At 41.8% G+C, this 21,802-nt stretch overlaps 1 protein-coding gene and 1 pseudogene across 1 annotated transcript in view; both read right to left on the bottom strand.

Moving 5' to 3' along the window:
* Positions 1 to 1,482: 1,482 nt before the first annotated feature.
* On the bottom strand, positions 1,483 to 1,578 carry LOC116669091 (annotated as a pseudogene).
* A 3,340-nt stretch (positions 1,579 to 4,918) lies between these two features.
* Positions 4,919 to 21,802, bottom strand: part of ANTXR1 (ANTXR cell adhesion molecule 1) — a 218,427-nt gene continuing 201,543 nt past the window's right edge. Inside the window, exon 18 of the mRNA XM_032497718.1 lies at positions 4,919 to 8,897. Within this exon, the coding sequence (XP_032353609.1) occupies positions 8,637 to 8,897 (261 nt within the window). The 3' untranslated portion in view covers positions 4,919 to 8,636. The remainder of the gene's footprint in view (positions 8,898 to 21,802) is intronic.

Below are 21,802 nucleotides of genomic sequence, written 5' to 3'. Positions count from 1 at the left end.
TTTCGTTTTTTATGACTAATATTCCATTGTATGTGTACACACACACACATGCGCGTGCACACACACACACACTGTATATATACACCACATGTCTTTATCCATCTGTCTGTTGTTGGACACTTAGGTTGCTTCCGTATCTTGGCTATTGTAAATAGTGCTGCTAGAAACATTGGGGTGAATGTATCTTTTTGAATTAGTGTGTTCATTTTTTTTTTCTGGATATATACACAGGAGAGGAATTTCTGGATCATATGGTAGTCCTATTTTTAGTTTTTTGAGGAAACTCCACACTGTTTTCCATAGTGGCTGCACCAGTTTGCATTCCCACCAACAGTGTACAGGGGTCCCCTTTTCTCCATAGCTTCTCCAACGTTTGTAATTTATAGACTTTTTGATGATGGTCATTCTGATAGGTGTGATAGGTCATTCTCATTGTTGTTTTGATTTGCATTTCTCCAAAATTTTGTGATGTTGAGAATCTTTTCATGTGCCTGTTAGCCATCTGTATGTCTTCTTTAAAGAAATGTGTTTAAATCTTCTGCCCATTTTTTGATTGGGTTGTTTGTTTCTTTGATATTAATTGTATGAGCTGTTATATGTTTATGATATTAACCCCTTATCAGTTATATTATTTGCAAATATTTTCTCCCATTCAGTAGATTGTCTTTTCATTTTGTCAATGGTTTCCTTTGCTGTACAAAACTTTTTAAGTTTGATTAGGTCCCATTTGTTTAATTTTGCTTTTAGTTTTTTGCTTTAGAAGATAGATCGAAAAAACTATTACTATGATTTATGTCAAGTAATGTTCTGCCTATGTTCTCTTCTAGGAGTTTAATGGTTTCTTTTCCCTTTATGTCTGTTAATATTTGCTTTATATATTTAGGTGCTCCTGTATTAGGTGCAAATACGTTAACTAGTCTAGCAACTTCTTCTTGTATTGATCCCTTTATTATTATATAATACCCTTCTTTCTTCTTTGTTGTAGACTTTGTTTCAACGTCTCTTTGGTCTAATAGAAGTATTGCTACCCTTGCTTTCTTGTCATTCCCATGTGCATGAAATACCTTTCCTACCCCCTTGCTTTCAGTCTGTGTGTGTCTTTAGCTCCGAAGTGAGCCTCTCTTAAGCAGCACGTGTCTTTTGATTGGGGCACTTAGTCCATTGACGTTTAAAGTGATCATTGGTAGGTCTGTACTTATTGCCATTTTGTTACTTGTTTTCTGATTGTTCTGTAGTTCTTCTCTGTCCTTTTCTTCTTTTAGTTTCTTCCCTTGTGGTCTGATGATTTTCTTTGACGATATGCTTATGTTCCTTTCTCTCTAGTTTTTGTGTGTCTATTGCATTTGTGGTTACTATGGAGTTTATGTTGACCTATAACTGTTTCTACTTTTAGCTGGTAGTCAGTTAAGATCAAACACATTCTAAAAGGTCTACTTTTTTTTTTTTACTACCCTCCCTCACATTTTGTGTTTTTGATCTCATGTGAAAATGGAACCCTTGATGAATTTGCGTGTCATCCTTGCGCAGGGGCCATGCTAATCTTCTTTTCAACTGTCATTACTTCAAATACGTTATCTGCCCCTTTCTTTTTCTTTTCCACTGGGAGTCCCTGTAATGTGACTGTTACAATGCTTCATGTTGTCTCAGAGGTTTCTTAAACTATACTCATGTCTTAAACTTCTTTCTTCTTTTCAGCTTTGGTGATTTCCTCTACTCTGTCTTCGGGTTTGCTGATCTGTTCCTCTGTGTCATCTGTTCTGCTATGGATTCCTTCTAGTGTATTTTTATTTCCGTTATTGTATTCTTCAGCTCTGTTTAGTTCTTCTTTGTATTTTCTAACTCTCTGTTAAACTTCTCACCATGTTCATTCATTTTCTCCTGAGTTCACTAAGCATCTTTATGATCATTACCTTGAACTCCTTATCAAGTAGATTGCTTATCTCTACTTTGCTAAGTTCTTCTTCTGGAATTTTATCTTGTTGCTCCATTTGAAACATATTACTCTGTTGACTCATCTTGCCTAGTTCTCTGTTTATTTCTTTGTATTAGCTACATCAGTTATGCTTCCTTATCTTGGAGATGTGGCCTTACGTAGGAGATGTCCCATAGCACCCAGTAGTGTACTCTTCTCTGGTTACCAGAGCTACATGCTGTGGGGGTGACCCTATATGAGCTGCTGGGCTCTTCTGTTGGGATGGGGCTGACTATCGTAGGCAGTTGGTAGGTGATGCTGGCCCTCAGCTTGGTTTGCTGCCAGGCACTGCCTTTGCAAGGGCTTCCAACCTACTGGTGGGTGGGGATAGGTCTCAATATGGCTGGCTTCATGGCCAAGGGTGTCTGGGGCTGGTGCCTGGCCTGCTAAGTCCCTGTGCTGCTGGCCTTTCAGCCTGGGGGATCCTGAGACTGGTGCTGATCTGCCCTGGATAAGCCTTTGGCACTAGTAGGCTAGAGGAAGTCTCCAAAATGGTGCTCGCCAGCCCCAGTGTCATCATGTACAACGTGCCCTCAAAAATGAGTGCTGCCAGCATCTGTGTCCCCAGGAGATGTCCCATTTGCCTCTTGCCTCTCTGGGAGCCTTTCCAAGATCAGCAAGTGGGTCTGACCCATGCTCCTTCTATGTTACCGACTCTGCTCTGGGTCTTGGAGCGTGTGAGATTTTGCTTGCGCCCTTTAAGTGCAGATTCTTTGTTTCATACAAATCTCTGGCTCTCCCTTAAGCAAGTCCTACTGGACTTCAAAGCCAGACATACTAGGTGCTCACCTTCCTGGTGCAGGACCTCCAGGCTTCAGAGCCTGCTGTTGGGCTTGGAGCCCTCCCTCCTTGGGGGGAACCCCTGCCATCGTGATTAAGCTCCCATTTGTGGTCACCTCCCCAGGGGTATGGGTCTTGATTATCGTGCATCCTTGCGCCTCCCACCAATACCACTGTGGTTCCTTCTTTGTATCTTTAGTTGTGGAAAATATTTTCTGCTAGTGTTCTGGTTATTCTCATTAACAGCTGCTCTGTAAATAGTTGTAATTTTGGTGTGCCCCTGGGAGGAGGTGAGCTCAGGGTCTTCCTACTCCACTATTTTGGCCATCCATCTAAGTGCTTATATTTTAAAACAATGTGAAGATGGGAGGCTGTAAATCTTCCATGGCTAACTTCGGAGGGGTGCACATTTTTGAAAAATGTCAGCGAAGGGTGGCTGACAAGTCTCCTGACTTACGACTTCTCCTTCAGAAGAAAATGAAATGTTTTCTGCACTTTGAGCACCAACATTTCTTGTACTTTTAAAATCCTTTGCAAGAATTCAAGCCACTTTACCACACAAAGAAAAATGTCTTTTATGAGTTGCATCCACTTCTAATGTTTACAAGAACCTCTCAATTAAAGATGCCAGCAGAAAAGTACTGAATGTGCACAGTTAATTGAACATCTTTTAACAGAGCTTTGCTCTGAGCTCTCAAGTGACTTAGGCATTTTGTTAACTGCTGCTGTTGCTTTATAAGTACATTGTGAAATGACAGTTAAAGCTAAATAAAGGAGATGTTGCACAGTTTTGACTCCAAATATTAAAACTGTTCCAACTTAGGCAGAGAAGGAAAAATTTATATAACTAAGTGGTCATTTGAAAGTGGAGTGAAAAGGAGAGGAATTAAAAATTACACCCAGTGGAATCATAAGTCTTCTTTAGGTTTGATAACTTCAGGATGGTGGTGCGATGGTTCAAGTCAATACAGTAGAGTTGTGATCAGAATAACAACATTTGTTTTGCCTATGCCAGCTCTATGGCTTGGTACCAAGTGTTTGATAATTTTAAGTAACATTGACCTTGCTTACAATGTAGTTAGATGGACAAAGTGTTATACTGTTGGTTCTGTACCTAAGTGAGACTCCAGAGAAACATGTATTTATCTGAAGACAGAAAATTGGATTTAGTGATGACTAGTTGTGGCTCTCCCACTCAAGTCTGCCGTCAGCACTTGATCAATGATTTTACTCCTGTTGGTTTCTTTGTTTATTTGACTTAACGCATTGGAGCACCACTCAGGGTAGTTGAAGTAACTTCATAAGAAAGGTGGGTGGCAATACAAGCAATGTATGAGATTGAAGAATTCTTCATACCATACAGTAAACATTTTTTCTACTTCTAGTACTTTCCTGGTTTTACTTGTTACACTTAAATTAAATACAGCTGGAATTTATTTTGGTATAAGGAGTGAGGTAGGACTCCAACTTCTCTTTTTCCTTCCAAATTGCTGGTCAGTTATCGCAAAATGATTTAGTGAGGAATATAATTTTAAAATGTGCATGTGCTCAAAAGGCTATTCATCTGGGAAAGAGATTGTGGCATGGTTTTCTGTTTGCGGATGATTTTATTCCAACTTTATTCCAATTAAGGTAAATTCAAGGCTTAATGACAACTTGTAAAGAAACAGATTCAGGAACTAGTAAGAGACACTCTTTTACCTTCCAAAAATATTAGTGGAGGAGCTGAATCGAAGCTGCTAAGAAGAACAAAGTGCAGAAGTAAGCACCATATTTTGAGGTGTCTGTAGATAGAATTTATTGCAGCACTGTTTATGACACTTTCTGGTTTCTTAAACAGATGTAAACCTCTGCGGTCCTTGCTCTGTGAGCCAAGTCAATCACAGCCACGTTTCCGTGACAGACAGTCAAACACAATCCTAATCGATACAGTACATTTTTTTTTTCTGTGCGCTTCTCTATCTCTCCTTTTTATTTCATTTTTTTTCCATGGGTCACTTTTTAAAATCTAAAACTGTTACTAGCAATAAAGAATATGTTGGATGTTGGACAGACAAAGCAGAAATGCAAATAATCAGGACAGTAAAGCGTTTAGCAGAAAGCACCAAACCATTTGAGAACTGTAATTTAATCTGCAGAATGATAACCATTTTATGACCAGAATGGTAAGCACTTGAACAATCTATACTTTATTTTTTATAACAAGGAGACAATGAGGAAAAGAGTTGATCTGAAACATTTATTATTTTTTAAAAAAAAAAGCAACTTCCAGGGTTTGTCATTGTCCACATTTAGCCGAGCAGGTACAGCATAACTGATTTTTATAACAATGACTCAGAGGCGCTGATGATCCATCCTGTCTTCTGAATTATCACAGATAGAAGAAAGAATTAGAAGAGTTTAATGTTAAGTGCATTTAAAAAAATCATATTCTAATTCTTTTAAATTGGTTATCCACGTATGATAATATAATAGAGCTCAGATAACTAGAAAAGGCGATTGACTAGAATACCCCGTTCCCATCTGGTGTGCATTAATAGGCTTTTTATTACTGCGTGTATCTTTATATAGTTTGCAAACTAATTCAACCCACTTTACACAGCATTAATTGTTCTGTATTGAGTTGGCTCTGGGCTGAACCTGTTGTTCATTATCTCATTGTTATTTATTTTTTTTTCTAGTTCTTGGATGGAGTTCCCTCATCTGAGACAGTATTCGGACCTTCGTGTACATGAGACTTAGAGATCATCTCTGCCCACTCTGCTGATATTTACAATGAGGTTACCCACGGCCAGATTAATATGTCCACCAGCTCTGGTCTTGACCTTCGTAAAAGAAAGATCTTGTGCCTTCCCGGAGTACGTGCCAAGCTCCAGGCCAGAAACTGTTTGTGAGCTGGTCGTCAACAGAGGTAACCGCTCCAGGTTCTTATTAATGCTGTGCAAACAAGGGTCTCGTCATTTCAGTAACTATTTGTACATTTATAAAAGCAATACAGTCATGGGAAAAACCAACAAGCACAGCTTGGTAGAATAACCTGCCATGAAATATCATTGGCCTTATAATAATTTACTACAACTGTTCTTTTTATTCACACTGGGTAGGAAATGCTTCCATCTAACACATGGAATAGGAATATATACAACAAAAAGTTGACTTTTATTAAAAAAAAAAAAACAACTTCGCGAGGACCGTAACCTGGGGGTTGAAGAAATAATTTTGTGCAGTTTCCGGATCACAATCATATGTCTGCTACCTTTTACAGGGAATGACACAAGTACTGATAGATTTTATAAACCAGTTAAAGAGTTTTCCTGCCTGTAATAACCTACTATTGAAACATTGCCTTGTTCATACAGCGTAGAAGTTTCTCCTTCTCCACTGTAATTCTGTAAGTGACTAGGGATGACGTGATGAACCCCTTTTAAGGACAAACCCTGCTAATCCTCTTCCAAGTCATCATATATATGCAGTTTCCCATTTTATCAAAAAGTTCATCAAAACAACATCTTGGAAACTGCACAGGGCTTCTGACTGACGTGCGGTTGAGATCCTGAACATGGCATTCTCACCTGATGCCTGCCATCTTGTTACACAACAATGTCAACACCTTGTCTCAAACGTTCTTATGGCCTCAGCGAGCCATGTGGCAGTGGTGTGGGGTGAACTGTTTTGTACCGCCAGCAGTCAAAACAGTGGCCAGGGGCTCAACGTCTCTACGCCGTGAGCCTGGGGAACCCATCCTCCTATGGAATGGTTTTCTGGAGTCCAGCAATGTCCCTGCAGGTGGCTGAGACATTCTGACCCCTGCTTCAAAGACCCCTGCTTCCTGGGGGGACTTTGCTAGAGAAGAAGCCTAATGTCCTAAAAATAGACAATATGGGCCAGGTTGGGGGGGGCAAGGGAGGGAGGTTGCTTTCGTAAGTCATGAAAACCATCTCTGATTTTAGCTCTGTGAGAAAGCCTGGAAGTTCTCTGAAAGTGGCAGGCTGGGAGAAGGGCTGGGTCTGAAGTACACTTGGAGAAATGTCAGTTTGCCTTTGGCACTGTAGATTTAGTGCCTGGGCACCTCCCCCCCGCCCATCCACTAAGGCACTCTGCCTAGATCTGTTTTCCCCTGACTGTACCTTTTATGCCCAAAGGTTTCCCCACTCCCTCACACAATCCCTGCTTGCTTTTGCTTTCTAAAGTTGGGATGGCAATTAGGGTTCTTTTATTTCTCAATTGTGACTGATGAGTGGTGAGTCTGTGGAACTGTGACTTGAAGATTGTAAAGGAATCATTGGGCTCCATGGAAAATAGTGCTGTGATTGATTAGCAATGTCTGCCATGGCTACCAGCATTGGTGTGCATGGAATGCCTGCCAGGTCCTATGTATCTGTTCTAAGTAAGGCGAAAGAATGAGGCTGGCTTGATGGGTTTTGGAAGGATCTTTGGCAACCACAGCCCAAAGCACTAAGTTTGTGTTTATTTTATATTCTGCTTTGTTCCTGAAAAGATTTAAGGGTTTTGGCAGTGGAATTTTAAGAGCTGTGGAAAGGTGGAGGGGGAGGTAATTTTGAACAGGCTGGTGCAGGAGGCCCTAAATGATGGCTTCTGATTTTATCCTCGGGTGTTGAAGCCCAATGTTTAGAAAGTGATTATAAGGCTTACTGATGACAACAGATTCAGAAAGACTTGAAGGAGTGGAATGGTTCCCAGACATAGTGGGAATTTTAGGCAGCTAATAATATTTGTGAGTATGTTGAAAAGCCAAGGAGAAATATATTTGCATCCACACACATGCTTTTTGGGGGATAGATTCCTTATGATATCTCTCAGCTCTGCCTAGAAGTCTCTGGTGCACAACTTCACGAAGAAAGAAAAACAGAATCAGTGAAATTGTGTGGTAGGTGCTAATGATGACGTTTTGGGATGATCAACTCATGTCTGTTTCTGGAAAGTAGGATCAATCAACTTCATTTTGCAAATGATTTAAATCCAAGCCAAATCTTGATTTTTTAACATGAATTATTAACAAGTTGCTCTTCGACAATGCTGTTGTCTGCTGATTTAGGGGCCATGTTGGGCCAGAGCCAGCCATCTCTAGCTGCTCACAGCCTGTGGGTTTTAGAAACTGTCAGATGCTCCCATCAATACTTTCCCATCAATGCACACACTTGATTCACTTACACAGCAACATAACAACATACCTTTTCCATCGGTAAACAACTGCCCTCTTCCTCGCTTGGAAATTGGAAGAATTTGGAAAGGTAAATAAGGTGGGTGTTTTTACTCCTCTGCAAATTCCAGAGCATGCTTTTGGATACCTGTCTGATGTCGAGATTCTTGCCACAACGGGGACCCCCAACCTCCCCCCAAAGTTGTAGGCAAAGGGTTTCTACCTTCCTGGATGGCACGCAGGGGTGAGGATTCTTTGGTTCCTAGGCCAAGGGTCCAGGATCAGGGGATGGAGGTGACGTGGAGGAGGGCAGGCAGCGTTTAGAAACCCAGCAGTGTTATTTCTTATCTGACTCCGCATTTCACCCTCAGAGAAAGGAATTTCTTCTGGGTGTCCATGAGACACAGTCCCATTTAGAGCATCTCCGCAGTTTCACCGTCTCTGGAACCTTCTAGAGGTGATGGCTGGCTGGCTGTAACTGACTGTCGTGGCCTCAGCATTTGTTTTCAAGCAATTCAAAATTTCGATTTCTTTCCGCTGATCACAAATGTCGGTGCAGTGGTGTCACAAACCAATTTTTAAAGTGTGTGAACGTCCGTGGGCTTTGTCACCACTCATTTCCAAAGTGGAGGCCTCCTGTAACTGGAAAGACATTGTTCTAACACCACAGAGGAGCCTCCTCCCCAGAGTTTCTGAGAGAACCCAGAGCACAAACTGTGGGTTCTAGACAGAAGGCCTAGGGGGAGGCCGGGAGGGGGGCGGGGCCCTGTTGGGAGGGGGAGCCTGAGGAGGAGGGGGGAGGATGGAAGGGGGGGATGGGATAGGAGGGGTGGGAGCGCTGGGGGGCGGGGGAGGGCAGTGGGGAGCAGGGGGTGGCGGGGTGTAGATGGGGGCAGGGGGCGGCGAGGTGGTGTGGTAGGCGTTGTTGAGGGGGTACTTGGCAGGCTGGTTGTTCTTGACTCTGGTGAAGTTGATACAGCGTCCCTGGAAGAGAGTCAGAGAGAAGAAAATGTCAGCGGATGCTTGCTGCGGGCTCGCAACCCGGCAGGCGCGAAGTGCAGGGGCTGGGGGAGCCTGAAAGAATCAGGTAGAAGGCAGACATGATGTTTACGTCAGCGCTCTGCTGGCATGCAGTAGAACTTGACAATGGATAAGCCCCCCATTTCCTTTCTCGGGGCTTACTGTGTTGCAAGATTATTTGTCTGATTTCATTTTTCCTGGAGTCTCCCTCTCCAGGACGCAGAAGGGAAGAGGACTGACCTTAACCAGATGCACAGGGTCAAGGCGAATACGGAGGTCATTGAACTTAATCTCAGCAAGCCTTGCCAGACATGTATTATTACCAGTTGTTCCATTTTATAGATGAGGAAACCGAGGCTTAAAAAAGTTAAGTCACTATCTCAGGCCACACAGCTAGGAAGAGGTGGGGTTGGTGTCACCAGCAGATATAACCTCCCCCTCCGAGCCCCTGCCCTCCCCAGGGCTGTCAGGAACAGTTTCTCCTGCCTTTGCTTTGTTTGGGGAGTTCCCTCTTCTTCCAGATGCCGCTGCACCTGCCCAGGTACCCTTAGGTTCTTAAGAAATACAACCTGGGGACGTTTTATTGCAAAGCAGGCATCGACCCTGAATTCTGCTTTTTCCCCACCCTTCCTGGGCACCCAGCTGGTCAAGGAAGAATAAACGCCTGGCATCCTCTTGAAAGTCCAGAATCCAAAGCCAGCTCTGGGTAGTCTTCTTGCCCCTGTGGCATCTCCTTTCTGTGCTCCAGAGTCACAGGCCCAACATCCGTGTCCCCCAACAGATACTTCTAGTCTCAACAGGCACCTGGGAACCTTCCACCCAATGCTCGGCTCTGCAGGGGACAGGCGCACAGGGGCTCTCCCACTCACGACTATCTCCTTCTGGTGTCTGGACCCTCCCCTGCTTGCCTGGGCAGGGTAATGACCACTCTTGTGGGACCCTGGCCTTTTCTGAAACTTCCCACACCTCTGGGGGCGTCTTCTTCTTTTAAAAAAATTACTTACCGAACTATGGTCAATTTACAATGTTGTGTCAATTTCTGGTGTACAGGATAATGTTTCAGTCATACACAAACATACATATGTTCATTTTCCTATTCTTTTCTATTATAGGTCACTATATGATACTGAATATAGTTTCCCTGTGCTATACAGAAGAAGCTTGTTATTTTATATGTAGTAGTTAGTATCTGTAAATTTTGAACTCCCAATTTTCCCCCTCCCACCCCCTTCCCCCCTGGTAACCATAAGTTTGTTTTCTGTGTTTGTGAGTCTGTTTCTGTTTTGTAAATAAGTTCACTTGTGTCTTTTTTTTTTTAGATTCCACATATAAGTGATATCATATAATATTTTTCTTCCTCTTTCTGGCTTACTTCACTTAGAATGACGATCTCCAGGTCCATCCATGTTGCTGCAAATGGCATGATTTTATTCTTTTTCATGGCTGAGTAGTATTCCATTGTATAAATAGACCACAACTTCTTTATCCAGTCATCTGTCGATGGACATTTAGGTTGCTTCCATGTCTTGCCTATTGTATATAGTGCTGCTGTGAACACTGGGGTGCATGTGTCTTTTAGAATTAGAGTTTGGGGGCATCTTTTTCTCTCTACTGTGCATCCTAGAGGTTGGCAGAATCCCTCCCCAAGGAGGCTGAGGTGGGACGACCCCCCCGACACTGCCCTGTCCCTTTCTCCTCTCTTGCTCATTTTAACCTGATTTTACCCCAATATGGGCATTCCCCTGGTGCTGGGGAGGGAGTGCTGGATTTTTCCTGGCTTCATTCTTCAGGATGGATGCCCATCCTGTGGTGTCCAAGCTGAATGGGATACATCTGGACAAGTCATGGTTTCCCTTTCTAGGCTTTTTGAGGATGGTGAGGGTGAGGCTGTGGAATTTAAGGATCAATTACCCGAAGGACAAGAGGGAAATACAAGTGTGTGATCTGAGGTTTGGCTTAGGGAAGGGGGCAGCAGGGGCACGAGGCATCTTGGTGGGAGCCAGTGGCAGTGGGGCAAAACTTTCCTCCCTCACATGTGTGCACCTCACTCATCCTTCTGGTCCCGAGTCAAGTCCCTTTCCCTTCACACATCTTTCCTGGACAGATCCAGTTTATACTCCTGCCATACATCCCTCCCTCAGTTCTTGAGTTACGGTCCACACCACACACCAAAGCCTGCATACAACAACAGTTCTATCTATAAATGCCTTGGCTCCCCGCTAGATGAGAAACTTCTGGAAGGCTGTGGCCTGGTTTTTACTTTGCTGTTCCACTGCTGATTTAGGGGTGACAACGCCATAGTTAGGTGCCAGAACCCCATTGTCTCTGGGCTTGCATTTCATGAGATTAACTGGGACCTAACCTTCTTAGGTTCTGACTGGGGTCCTCCAACTGAGGGAAGCGGCCACCATTTTCTTGCTACATTGCCCAGAACTCCCAGATCACGGACCAGCTTTCCCCAGTTGCCTCAGTTCTGTGTCCCCCTTGTCCAGGCAGCCCTCTTTTACAGCTTTATGAATCTAAGCCTTGGTTACAGGTTATTTACGATTCTGGAAAAAGCTCTTTCCTTTAAGATGTGAAAATCCTAACGATTACCATCTGCGATAAACCCCCGCAGTGGAACGTCAGAGTTGAGATTTACTGCAGATTCTGCCCTTCGTTCCTACATAAGCCCAGTCAGACCAAGAGACTCAAGAGATGCATTTCCTTTAAAGATGAAGAATTCCAATCCCGGGGAAGGAGCTACTGGTGCCTGGGGTCGAGTCCCCACGTGGCTTCAGATTTGCTTTAGGGCTGGCCATCCCACTGCTCTCTTCCTTGCTTCAGGGATCAGTGATGATGAGATGGGGCAAGAGAGGAGGTGAATTCACCCAGAGACCCATTTAATTATTTCACACAATGGTAACTAAATATTTTTACCAGAGACAAAATCAGGAGCTTCCAGGATGCTTCTGCCAATACTTCTGTTCCTGCCCTAGATTCGGATTCCTAAATGTCTTCAAAAAGATTGGAAAGGATCCAGTGAACAGAAAAGGATCTCTCACACGTCTTAGCTAAAGATGGAGTAAAAGGGGGCAGAGGAGGGTGGGAGTGGGAGTGATGTGGGAGCAAGACCTTCCTAGGTCGGCTCCAGCCATCACAGCCTCTCGGCCATGGCAGCTAAAGGACAGGGGTGGGGCGGGGTCGGGGAGAGGGACAGCACCCCTTCCTATAGTCAGTAACACCCCAGGGGTGCCCCACAGTCACTGCTCGGAGCACAGATCCCAGCACATTAGAGTTGAACACAGCAGCTCAGAGCCAGACCGGGGGTGGGGAGGGGGAAGCTCACCGCCTCGGCCACCCCGACTAGTGACACCCCACCGCAAGACGAGGAGGGCAGGGATAACACACCACCTGCCACTTACAGCCATGAAGAGGATTAACTTAATCAGTGCCGGTGCAGGGCTTGGGACAGTGCCTGGCATGTTGTGTCTGGCTAATGAAGTTGAATCTAGATGGGGAAACATGCTCAGACGCAATAATGACCTTGTCTGGTTGGAAGCAGCAGCAGATTTTCTGACTCCTAGTTTAGTGCCTTCTAGGTGAGCTGCAGGCTAGAACCTCTACACGCCTCACTTGGCTTCTAGTATAAAACTGGTGTATGGGGGAAAATATGCAGCACTGGACATGTGACCAGAGCCGGTCCCAAGGCCCGCTGTTTTATGCACCCTCCTCTCCCTTCCCGTTGCTGCGTCACTCCTGTAACTTATTCTTACAGGACCTCCCTCAGTGCTTTGCACACACAGTTGACAGATGATGCTTTTACAAGTACCTGTCCCGAAAAGAAGATGCAGACATTGCATAAACAAATCCCTGGGGTCAGTTACAGTAAGACGCAATCAGGACTTCAGGGAGGGGTGTGGCTACCAATTAAGTTCTTAAAACCTGGAACCAAAGGAGCCAAACAAACACTGTAGCACTTAGACCGTATAATTGGCCTATAGATCAGTTTACACGATTTCATTTTTTGCTTGCGAGAGGATAATAGACAGGCCAGATGTTCCCAGTGTCATATATCCCAGCAAATCTGCACCAGTGTTTGCTTAAAAGGTTGCTAGGACAATCGGAGAGCTTAGTTCGTATGCTGATCTTTGTAACCAGTTTAATTCTTTGCGAGATTGTTTTTGGGTGGTTTGATTCAGATCCAGTATTCGGCTTTGACCTCAGTTTCCCTCTGCTGGCTCATTTACAAAATATAAATGCTGATTATTTTCACACATTAGCAACAAAATGTTCTGATTAAATTTTAAGAAGAAAATGCAACAATATTTCCAGCAAAGTGGTGGCTAAGCAGGATGTTAAGTGGTACTCCTCCTGGGCTGAAAAATGCCGTTGGGTTTTGGTTGGCTCTAATAGCGTTGGGAAGATTATTAGAAACATCCAGATGTATCATTCATTTTATTTATTATCAAAACTCCATTAGCTAAGTATTATTATCATCATTGTACAGGAGACTGAAGGCTCAGACCTATGTAAAAATTTTTTTTTAATATTTTTTTATTGAAGTATAGTATAGTGGTTTACAATGTTGCTACAGCAAAGTGATTCAATTACACATATACATGTGTGTAATATTTTTTCATGTGTACATATTCTTTTTCAGATTCTTTTCCATTATAGGTATTACAAGCTATTGAATATAGTTCCCTGTGCCGTAGAGTAGGTCCTTGTTGTTTATCTACTTTATATACAGTAGTGTGTATATATGTTAATCTCAAACTCCTAATTTATCCCCTGCCCCACTCCTTTTCTGTTGGTAACCATAGTTTGTTTACTATGTCTGTGAGTCTGTTTCTGTTTGGTGAACAAGTTCATTTGTCTCATTTTTTTTTTAGAGCCCTCATATAAGTGATATCATATGTTATTAGTCTTTCTCTTCAGACCTTTTTAAGTAATGTGCCCAGGACTATACAGCTGGTAAATCACAGAAGTGTGATTAAAACTTAACTCTACTGCCCTAGTCTCTTATTCCCCTTTCACTGTATTATCCTGAATATAGACTAAAACTGCAAATATTGCCTTGAAGAACTTGCAGATGGTATCACACAGTGTAGCACCTGGCCACGCTCCATCAGCGCCTGACACAGCTGTCGAGAGATCTTTCCAGAACAGCAGTCTGGTCAATTCACTCCCCAGGTCAGGGTCTTTCAAGACTCCAAATCATCTTTAAAATAAAATCCAAATGCCTTCCTCTGATGGCATGTGCAGCCCTTTGCCATCTGGTCTTTGCTTACATCTTTCAATTAAATTTTTGCTCTTTTATTGCACAATGGTCAGCCTAGCCCATCCCAAGCTCTCCACAAATATTTGTTTGCTGAGGACTTTACTGTGCCACTCAGTGCTCTTGTCAGTACCATGCTCCCCAGCTGGTGGATGAGTGTCTTTGAGGCACCATGTAGGTCTACTCCTTTTGAGATCTTCATAGCAGCCCCAGGTTCAATTTTAAGTTGTCACTCAACAAATACCGCTCGCACCTCCGACGGTCTCTGAGGTGGAGCAGGCCTTCCTAGAAAGCTCCAAGTTTTCCCTGTACGTTTAAATTCTCAGAGGATCTAAGGTCGTGAACTCATGGCTGTGGGTTTACATCTCCTCATTCTCCCCCTGATGGTCCCTTTGGACATGTTCTAGACTCCTAGGGTAGGGGTGGTAAGAATCCTGTGTGTTCCCCCCCTTAACTTCCATACTTGAAATGTTGACATGTTACCTCTCAAATTACTTTTGGTTATTATTATTATTATTTTTATTGATTTATCCAGAGAAGTTGTTCCTCGACAAAAGTCTACCTAAATTGGAGGTAACACACTCTGAAAAAAATCATGGCAGAGTCAGGATGAAAGATCTTGTTGACCAGGTTCTGGCTTCTTCCTGCCTTTGAACTGCAGACACTGATGGTCCAAGAAGAACAGACAGGAAACCGGGGGTGTGGGGCTGTGGTCTGTCTGCCCCGCGGGTCTGGGCTGGGAGCAGAGTTCTACTTCCGGTTCTGCCACCAGCACATTCATGGTGAAACCCCGAGTGCCTTTCTCTCCAGGGGCCTTAGCCTCTTTGTCTGTGACATGGAATTGTGTAGCTGGATGACGTCCAAGGACCCTTCAGCCCTAATATTTTAAAATGCCATCAAAAGTCAAATTGCTTTGGATCCCTTCAACTTGGTTACTTTAACCTGAATTCTTTTGGGGGCAGACAGTTTGCCCATCTTTTTATACTACTTAGTTTGGCTAACTCTTCATATTGCATGTTTCCAATTGGTCATCTGATTGACAAAACATTAATACACTGAAAATTCCAAACTGGATCCTCCATGTTCCTCTCCTTTGTTACCGTGGTAAGGATTCCAGCTTGCCTGTGAGTTCTGAATTTGGGTTTGTGGGATGACAGCGGAGATGCGGGAAGAGCTGTGGGCTGATGGTGTGGGAAAGACTTGCCAGTGGTGAGCTCATGTGTGCTGAGTGTTATAAAACATCTGTTTGGGCATCAGGCTCACTCAATGGAGAGGGAGCTGGCCTTCAGAGATGGTTAAAAATACGCCGTGGCTTCCACAGATTAAACCAAATAGTTTCCTATGAACAGAGGTCACTTAAGGAAATTGAATTTCACAGAAAGAATATTAAAATAATCGGATGGAAAAAGTATAACATGCCTGCCAAGTTTCTTCTGACAAATACCTTTATCCCCTGGCCTCGTTCTCCCATTGATTGTCTTGTTTGGAGGTATTTCTCAAGTTACAAGTGGATTTGGTTTCCAAACTGTGTTTTATGTCAGTTGTTTAGAATTAGGAGAATAATTTCTAACTTAAATCACTCTTGTAAGTGGGGGTTGGTTCCTAAGCAAGACCACAAAATCTCACTGGCGTGTTGAAGCAATTGACGTAATCCTGCTGAAGTCGGGGCTCCAGTGATAGATGAGACCCAAGCACAGTGACTGGATGCAGGGCTGGACTGGATGACTTAATCATGCCTTTTTCTTGGTCTGATTCTCTTCGTTTGTTATTTGTGTATCCATCCTTCTGACAAATGGTCTTTGAGTGCCAACTATTTCCTGGACACGTTATAAGGGGCTGCAGACGGTGCTGAGGCAACCAGACACAGTCCCTGCCCTCGTGAAGAATACAGTCCAGAGGAGGAGGCAGACAGCAGTCAAATGATAAATTGGGATAAATTGGGAGTATGGGATTAGCAGATACAAACTACTGTATCTAAAATAGATAAACAACAAGGTCTTACTGTTTAACACAGGGAACTATAGTCAATAAGTTGTAATAATCTATAATAAAAATATGAAAAAGAATATATATAAATGTGTAACTGAATCACTATGCTGTATGCTGGAAACTAACACAACATTGTACGTTAACTATACTGCAATAAAAAAAAAATAGAAAAGAAGCCCATAATACATACTTTTTACTACATAAAACATTTGAGTAGTACCACAAATTAACTTCCCATTAACAATTAAAAAGGGATTCAATGGACCCCAGCAACCATATTTGGGCTCAGTGATAGTGGCCTTGGCCATAGTTGGCTGGACCGGGAGTGGACACCTAATCTGCGATAAACCAGTCAATTTCTCTCTTCTGTGCATTCGGAATTATGACTAAGTTTACAGGCAGTTGCCCAGGTGGGGTTGATCTCCTGAAGAGGGGGTGTAAGTGGGAACTGGGGGTGGCCATCTTCTGCGTCTGTCAGGGAGAAGCAAGTTCTGATTCTTCCTCTTAAAGATCTTTGATATCCATTCATGCCTCCATGCCCTCACTGCTGCTCATCTTCTGTAGAACTTGGGCCACTAAATAAGCCAGTTGTCCTGCCTTCAGGCTTTCTCTTCCAGTGATATTTTGGCTTCCATATAAAATTTAGATACATATAAATAAAAATGTGTGCATATAAACATACACATGCACATGGTACCCAGAGGTATATATATAAGGTGTATACGTGCCTGCATATATAAAAAAAATTTGTCTATTTCTATACGTACATATACACACACACGTAGACACATATTCAATATTGTCTTCCTGCTTAAACTCTTCAATGTCTCTCCACCTTCTATAGGAAAATATCCAAGTTCCTCAGCATGAATTGGCCCTGCTCCCTTGGTATTTCTTTCCACTATTCCACATCCTTTCCTTTTTTTGAGCTCTGGATCTTTGGTCCATCATTGGAAATGAGGACACCGTACTCTGGCTTTTTGTTTAACAGCGTTCATTTACGGGCTCAAGTCTAGGACAGGGACAGAGTGGCTGCAGAGACAGCTGTCTTGCTTTCCTCTTCTTTCCCAAAGAGAAGGGTGTGTCAGTGAGTGGTGATAGCACTCACTTGACTCCCTTTTCTCCACCTGCACGCTTGCCCGGTCAATAAATCTCACATAATAGCCTGCCTTTTATGTGCTGTTCACGGAAAAGGATCCAAGGTCAATTTCTTTAGTTATTTGATTCATTTTGCTGACACACACGCTGGCATGCTCTCCATAATAACTTCTTTGGATGCCAAAACTGAGTGTGAGATGAAAGCACGGAGGAAATATTTGGTAACAAGAGGGAACTAGAAAAATGAAAGGGTAGAAATAAAAATGGCGAATCTTTAGTGGGACGTGTGTAAACATGGGGTTTGTTAAGAAATACTACTGAGATATGACTTACTGAAGAACAAAAGCCCTTCTTCTAAACTGATTACAAAGTTCTACACCTCCTTTGTGGAAAATTTGGGGGCAAAATAGCACAAAGGAAGGAGGAAGAAGGCAAGGAGGGAAGAATTTCAGTGATAACAATCAGACAGTTAATATTTTGTGCTTATCCGTTCAGATCACATACACACACACACAGAGTGGTGCACATATTTACAAAAATGGAATCATCCTGTATCAAAGTTTTTCAATAAAATGCTGTGACCATTTCTCCCCTGCCATTTTCAATAACATTTTCAGTGCTTGCATAATCTTCTGTCACATGGAAGTAACAAATGCAGTTATTGAATTCTTTCCTGGGCAAAATTAAGAGTCTATTTAATTTCTAACTATTCTCATCTTTCTAAAATAAGCTTCTGAAAAATTCTAGAATCAGTTAATCTTTGATTTACGGATTTTTGCATCCAATTTCATATGTGAGATTGGCTATTTTTCTTTGGTTTTGTGCTATTTTTATCATCAAGTTTGTGTTAATTTTCCTAAAAGAAATTGGGAAAATTTTCATTTTTTTATGTGTTCTATATTTGTGAAATAGGCTAAGAATGATCAGTTTCTTAAAAGTATGAGAAAATCCTCTCAAAATCTTCCTGGATGTGCTCTTTTTCTTGAGCGCAGCTCTTTGATGACTTTAAAAGATTTAGCCACAGATATTGACCTATCCAGGTTTTGTACTTTTTCTTGAGTCTACAGTCCAGTTCCATAATTTATCCTTTTTTCAGAAAATTGTTCATTTCCTCAAGATTTTAAAATCATTTGCATATCTGTACTTTGTACACAGGGAATTCTTGCAATTAAACAAGTCTCTGTATTGATGATGATTTCCTTTTTGTCATTATTGGTATTATACAAATTTACATGTCCTGGTTTTTTTCCACTTTCAAAAATTTGTCAAAGATACTGGTGTTTCCAAAGAAATTTTTAAAGACTTATTTCTCCCTTTTACTCTTTTTGCTTGGTTTTCATTAATTTGTTCTTATATTCATAGAGTCCATGCTTCTCTTGTAGATTTGTTTCATTTTTTTTCCTAAGTTTTAACTGAAAGCTTAGTTTCTCTTTTTTCATTTTTTTTCTTTTTAATAATGAAAAAAATTAAGGCTATTCTTTTTTTCCAATTCATTAAGTTTTTAATTGTGGTGTTACGTGATTGTAAGCCACTGTTTTAGAGTGGTTTGTCACAGCACAGTACTGAAATAAGTGGCAGCTCATCTCTTTGCCTAATAGAATGGAGCTGAGTATAGCAATTGTTGTGGGTTTCACTTTTTTTTGTTTGACTCTGAACTTGGCACCCTTCCCAAAGGTGTTGGTAAGGACTCCAGTCTGTGCTCTACTCATTGCCTGACTGGCTAGGACCTCACATGGCTAGAATCCAGGAGAAAGATAAGCTCACTGGATGAGAGAAAGCTATAATCTCAAAGGAAACCATCACACATCTCCTTTTTTGTTCTCTTGATATTCCCTTGACTATTCATTATGAAATGTAGGCTATCATGGTGATGAGAAAAGGTTGAACTGGGAGAGGACTGGGAAAGATGTTGCAATATGGAAAGGATTTTGCCTTTATGCAAAAGTTTGTACACATGTGCGAGCTTCCTTATGTGAGCCGGGCCTGAGACATCCTAGCCCCTATTCTCATGTGGCCAGCGAGCAGCTCAAGGTTGAAAGGTCTCCCCTGCGTCGGCAGTCAAGTGAAACACATAAGCCCCAATCGCCATTTTAAAAATATTTTAATAAATACCCTGACAGAGAGGAAACACAGTAAGTTAAAGCAATCTTGCCACCCCAATGCAGATGAATAAACTCTGTCCTAAGGTTACCTGAAAGGCTGCCAAGTGCCCATGTCTAACCTATGCCTAAAGTGACAGTTACTTGTCATACAAATAAATGAGTGAGTTACGTCCAGGTAGAGAAGGACTCACTCTGATGGCTCCTGAAGAGACAACATACACAGTGACACAAGGAATTGCTTTACAAACAAAACTTCCCCATTTGATGCTTAAATCTCTTCCTTAAAGTCTCATCATTATATAAAACATCATTATATATATATATATATTATTTCTGCACCTGTCTAGTTCTAACTGACAAATCTTAAAAAAAAAAAAAAAGGGGGGGGATTGGAGAAAGGCGATCCAGGAAAAGTGATCAGGTGGTCAGAGTGCTGTCAGTAGGGACCGGCTCTAAAAAGTTAGAACTCTCGGGGTAGTAGGACAAAGACATATGCAGGGATTGCATGGGTCATATATTTTAGAGGTGGAATTAAGTGCAAACATTTATTAGGGGGAGGGTAGAGCTCAGTGGTGGAGCTCGTGCTTAGCAGGCATGAAGTCCTGGGTTCAAACCCCAGTACCTTCATTAAAAACAAAGCATGCAAACCAACAAACACCATAAAAATTTCTTTGTTGGCTCAAGAGGAAGCAAATGGTGCTGAGCTGGTGGAGCATGCCCTAAATATTGTTCCTTTGCTTTTTTAAAAACTAGCCATTTGGTACTAACCATCCTCTCTTCATTGGTGGCAACAAGTTTAATATACTCTCCATGGGTCCTGTTGAGCAGAGCAGCAATTATTTCTCCATAAAGCCTGGTATTAATTGACATTTTGGATGGGTTTCAGTAATAATGTTGCTTTATGCACTTTTCTAAGATTTAAAAAAACACCGTGGCGTGGTCATGCCAAGTGAGTGGAAGTCTGACTCAGGATGAACTAATTTTTCTGGAGCCTTCCTTCTCTCCCTTTCTGTCTCTTCCAGTTAACAATCTTAAGAATTTCTTCCCTGTCCTTCTCTGTGATCCCAGTTAAATGACTCTGACTACTTAGAACTGTCATTAATATAGCCTTTCTATTTATTATTTTATTTATGTTGAGATATCTGCCTTAAAAAATTGGTGCCAGAACATAAACTGAGATTGCTTAGCCAAGAGCATTATTTAGCTTGGATGTGAAGTGCAAAATTATGAGATGACTTATTCTTCTGGTGCATAGCTCTGACCTCACCCTGCCCCACGTATACAAGCTCATGGATGAAGGTTTGTTTTCTTCTTCTGCACAGTGGGAGGAATCCCATCTTATGGATGGGTTCTTTTCCCAGGCCTGTAGCTATCACAGTGTTTTCCCCAAGTGGAGAGAATATTAATTAAAAAATAAAGAACATTGTCCATTGTGTTGTTTGCAAATATTTTCTCAAGGGCTTAATTTCCAAAATATACAAACAGCTCAATAACAAAAATAACATAAAACTCAATAACAACAACAAAAAAACCCCCCAAACAACCCAATCAAAAAATGGGCAGAAAACCTAAACAGACATTTCTCCAAAGAAGACATACAGATGGCCAATAGGCACATGGGAAGAAGCTCAATGTCACTAATTATCAGACAAATGTAAATCAAAACTAAAGTGAGGTGTCACCTCACACTGGTCAAAATGGTCATCATTAAAAAGTCCACAAATGATAAATGCTGGAGAGAAGTGTGGAGAAAAGGGAACCCTCCTACACTGTTGGTGGGAAAGGAAATTGGGGCAGCCACTATGGAGGACAGTATACAGATTCCTTAAGAAATTAAAAGTAGTGTTACCATATGATCTAGCAATCCCACTCCTGGGCACATATCCTCCAGAAAACTCTAATTCAAAAAGATACTTGCACCCCAATGTTCATAGCAGCATCATTTACAATACCCAAGACATAGATGGAAGCAATCTAAATGTCTATTGACAGATGAATGGATAAAGAAGATGTGATGTATATATACAATGGAATACTACTCAGGCAGAAAAAAGAATGAAATAATGCCATTTGCAGTAACATGGATGGACTTAGAGATTATCATACTAAGTGCAGTAAGTCAGACAGAGAAAGACAAATATCATATAATATCATTTATATGTGGAACCTAAAAAAAAATGATACAAATGAACTTACTTTACAAAACAAACAGATTCACAGACATAGAAAACAAATCTATGGTTAACAAAGAAGAAAGTGGGTAGGGGAGGGATAAATTACCAGTTTGAAATTAATGGATACAAACTACTATATATAAAATAGACAACAGGGTCCTACTCTATAGCCCAGGGAGCTATATTCAATATCCTGTAATAGCATTATGGAAAATAATATGAAAAAGAATATATACATATGTATAG

The sequence above is a fragment of the Camelus ferus genome, chromosome 15 (genome assembly GCF_009834535.1).
Source record: "Camelus ferus isolate YT-003-E chromosome 15, BCGSAC_Cfer_1.0, whole genome shotgun sequence".
NCBI lineage: Eukaryota > Metazoa > Chordata > Mammalia > Artiodactyla > Camelidae > Camelus > Camelus ferus.
Note: the sequence above shows the minus strand (reverse complement) of the source record. Positions and strands in the feature narration are given on the sequence as shown.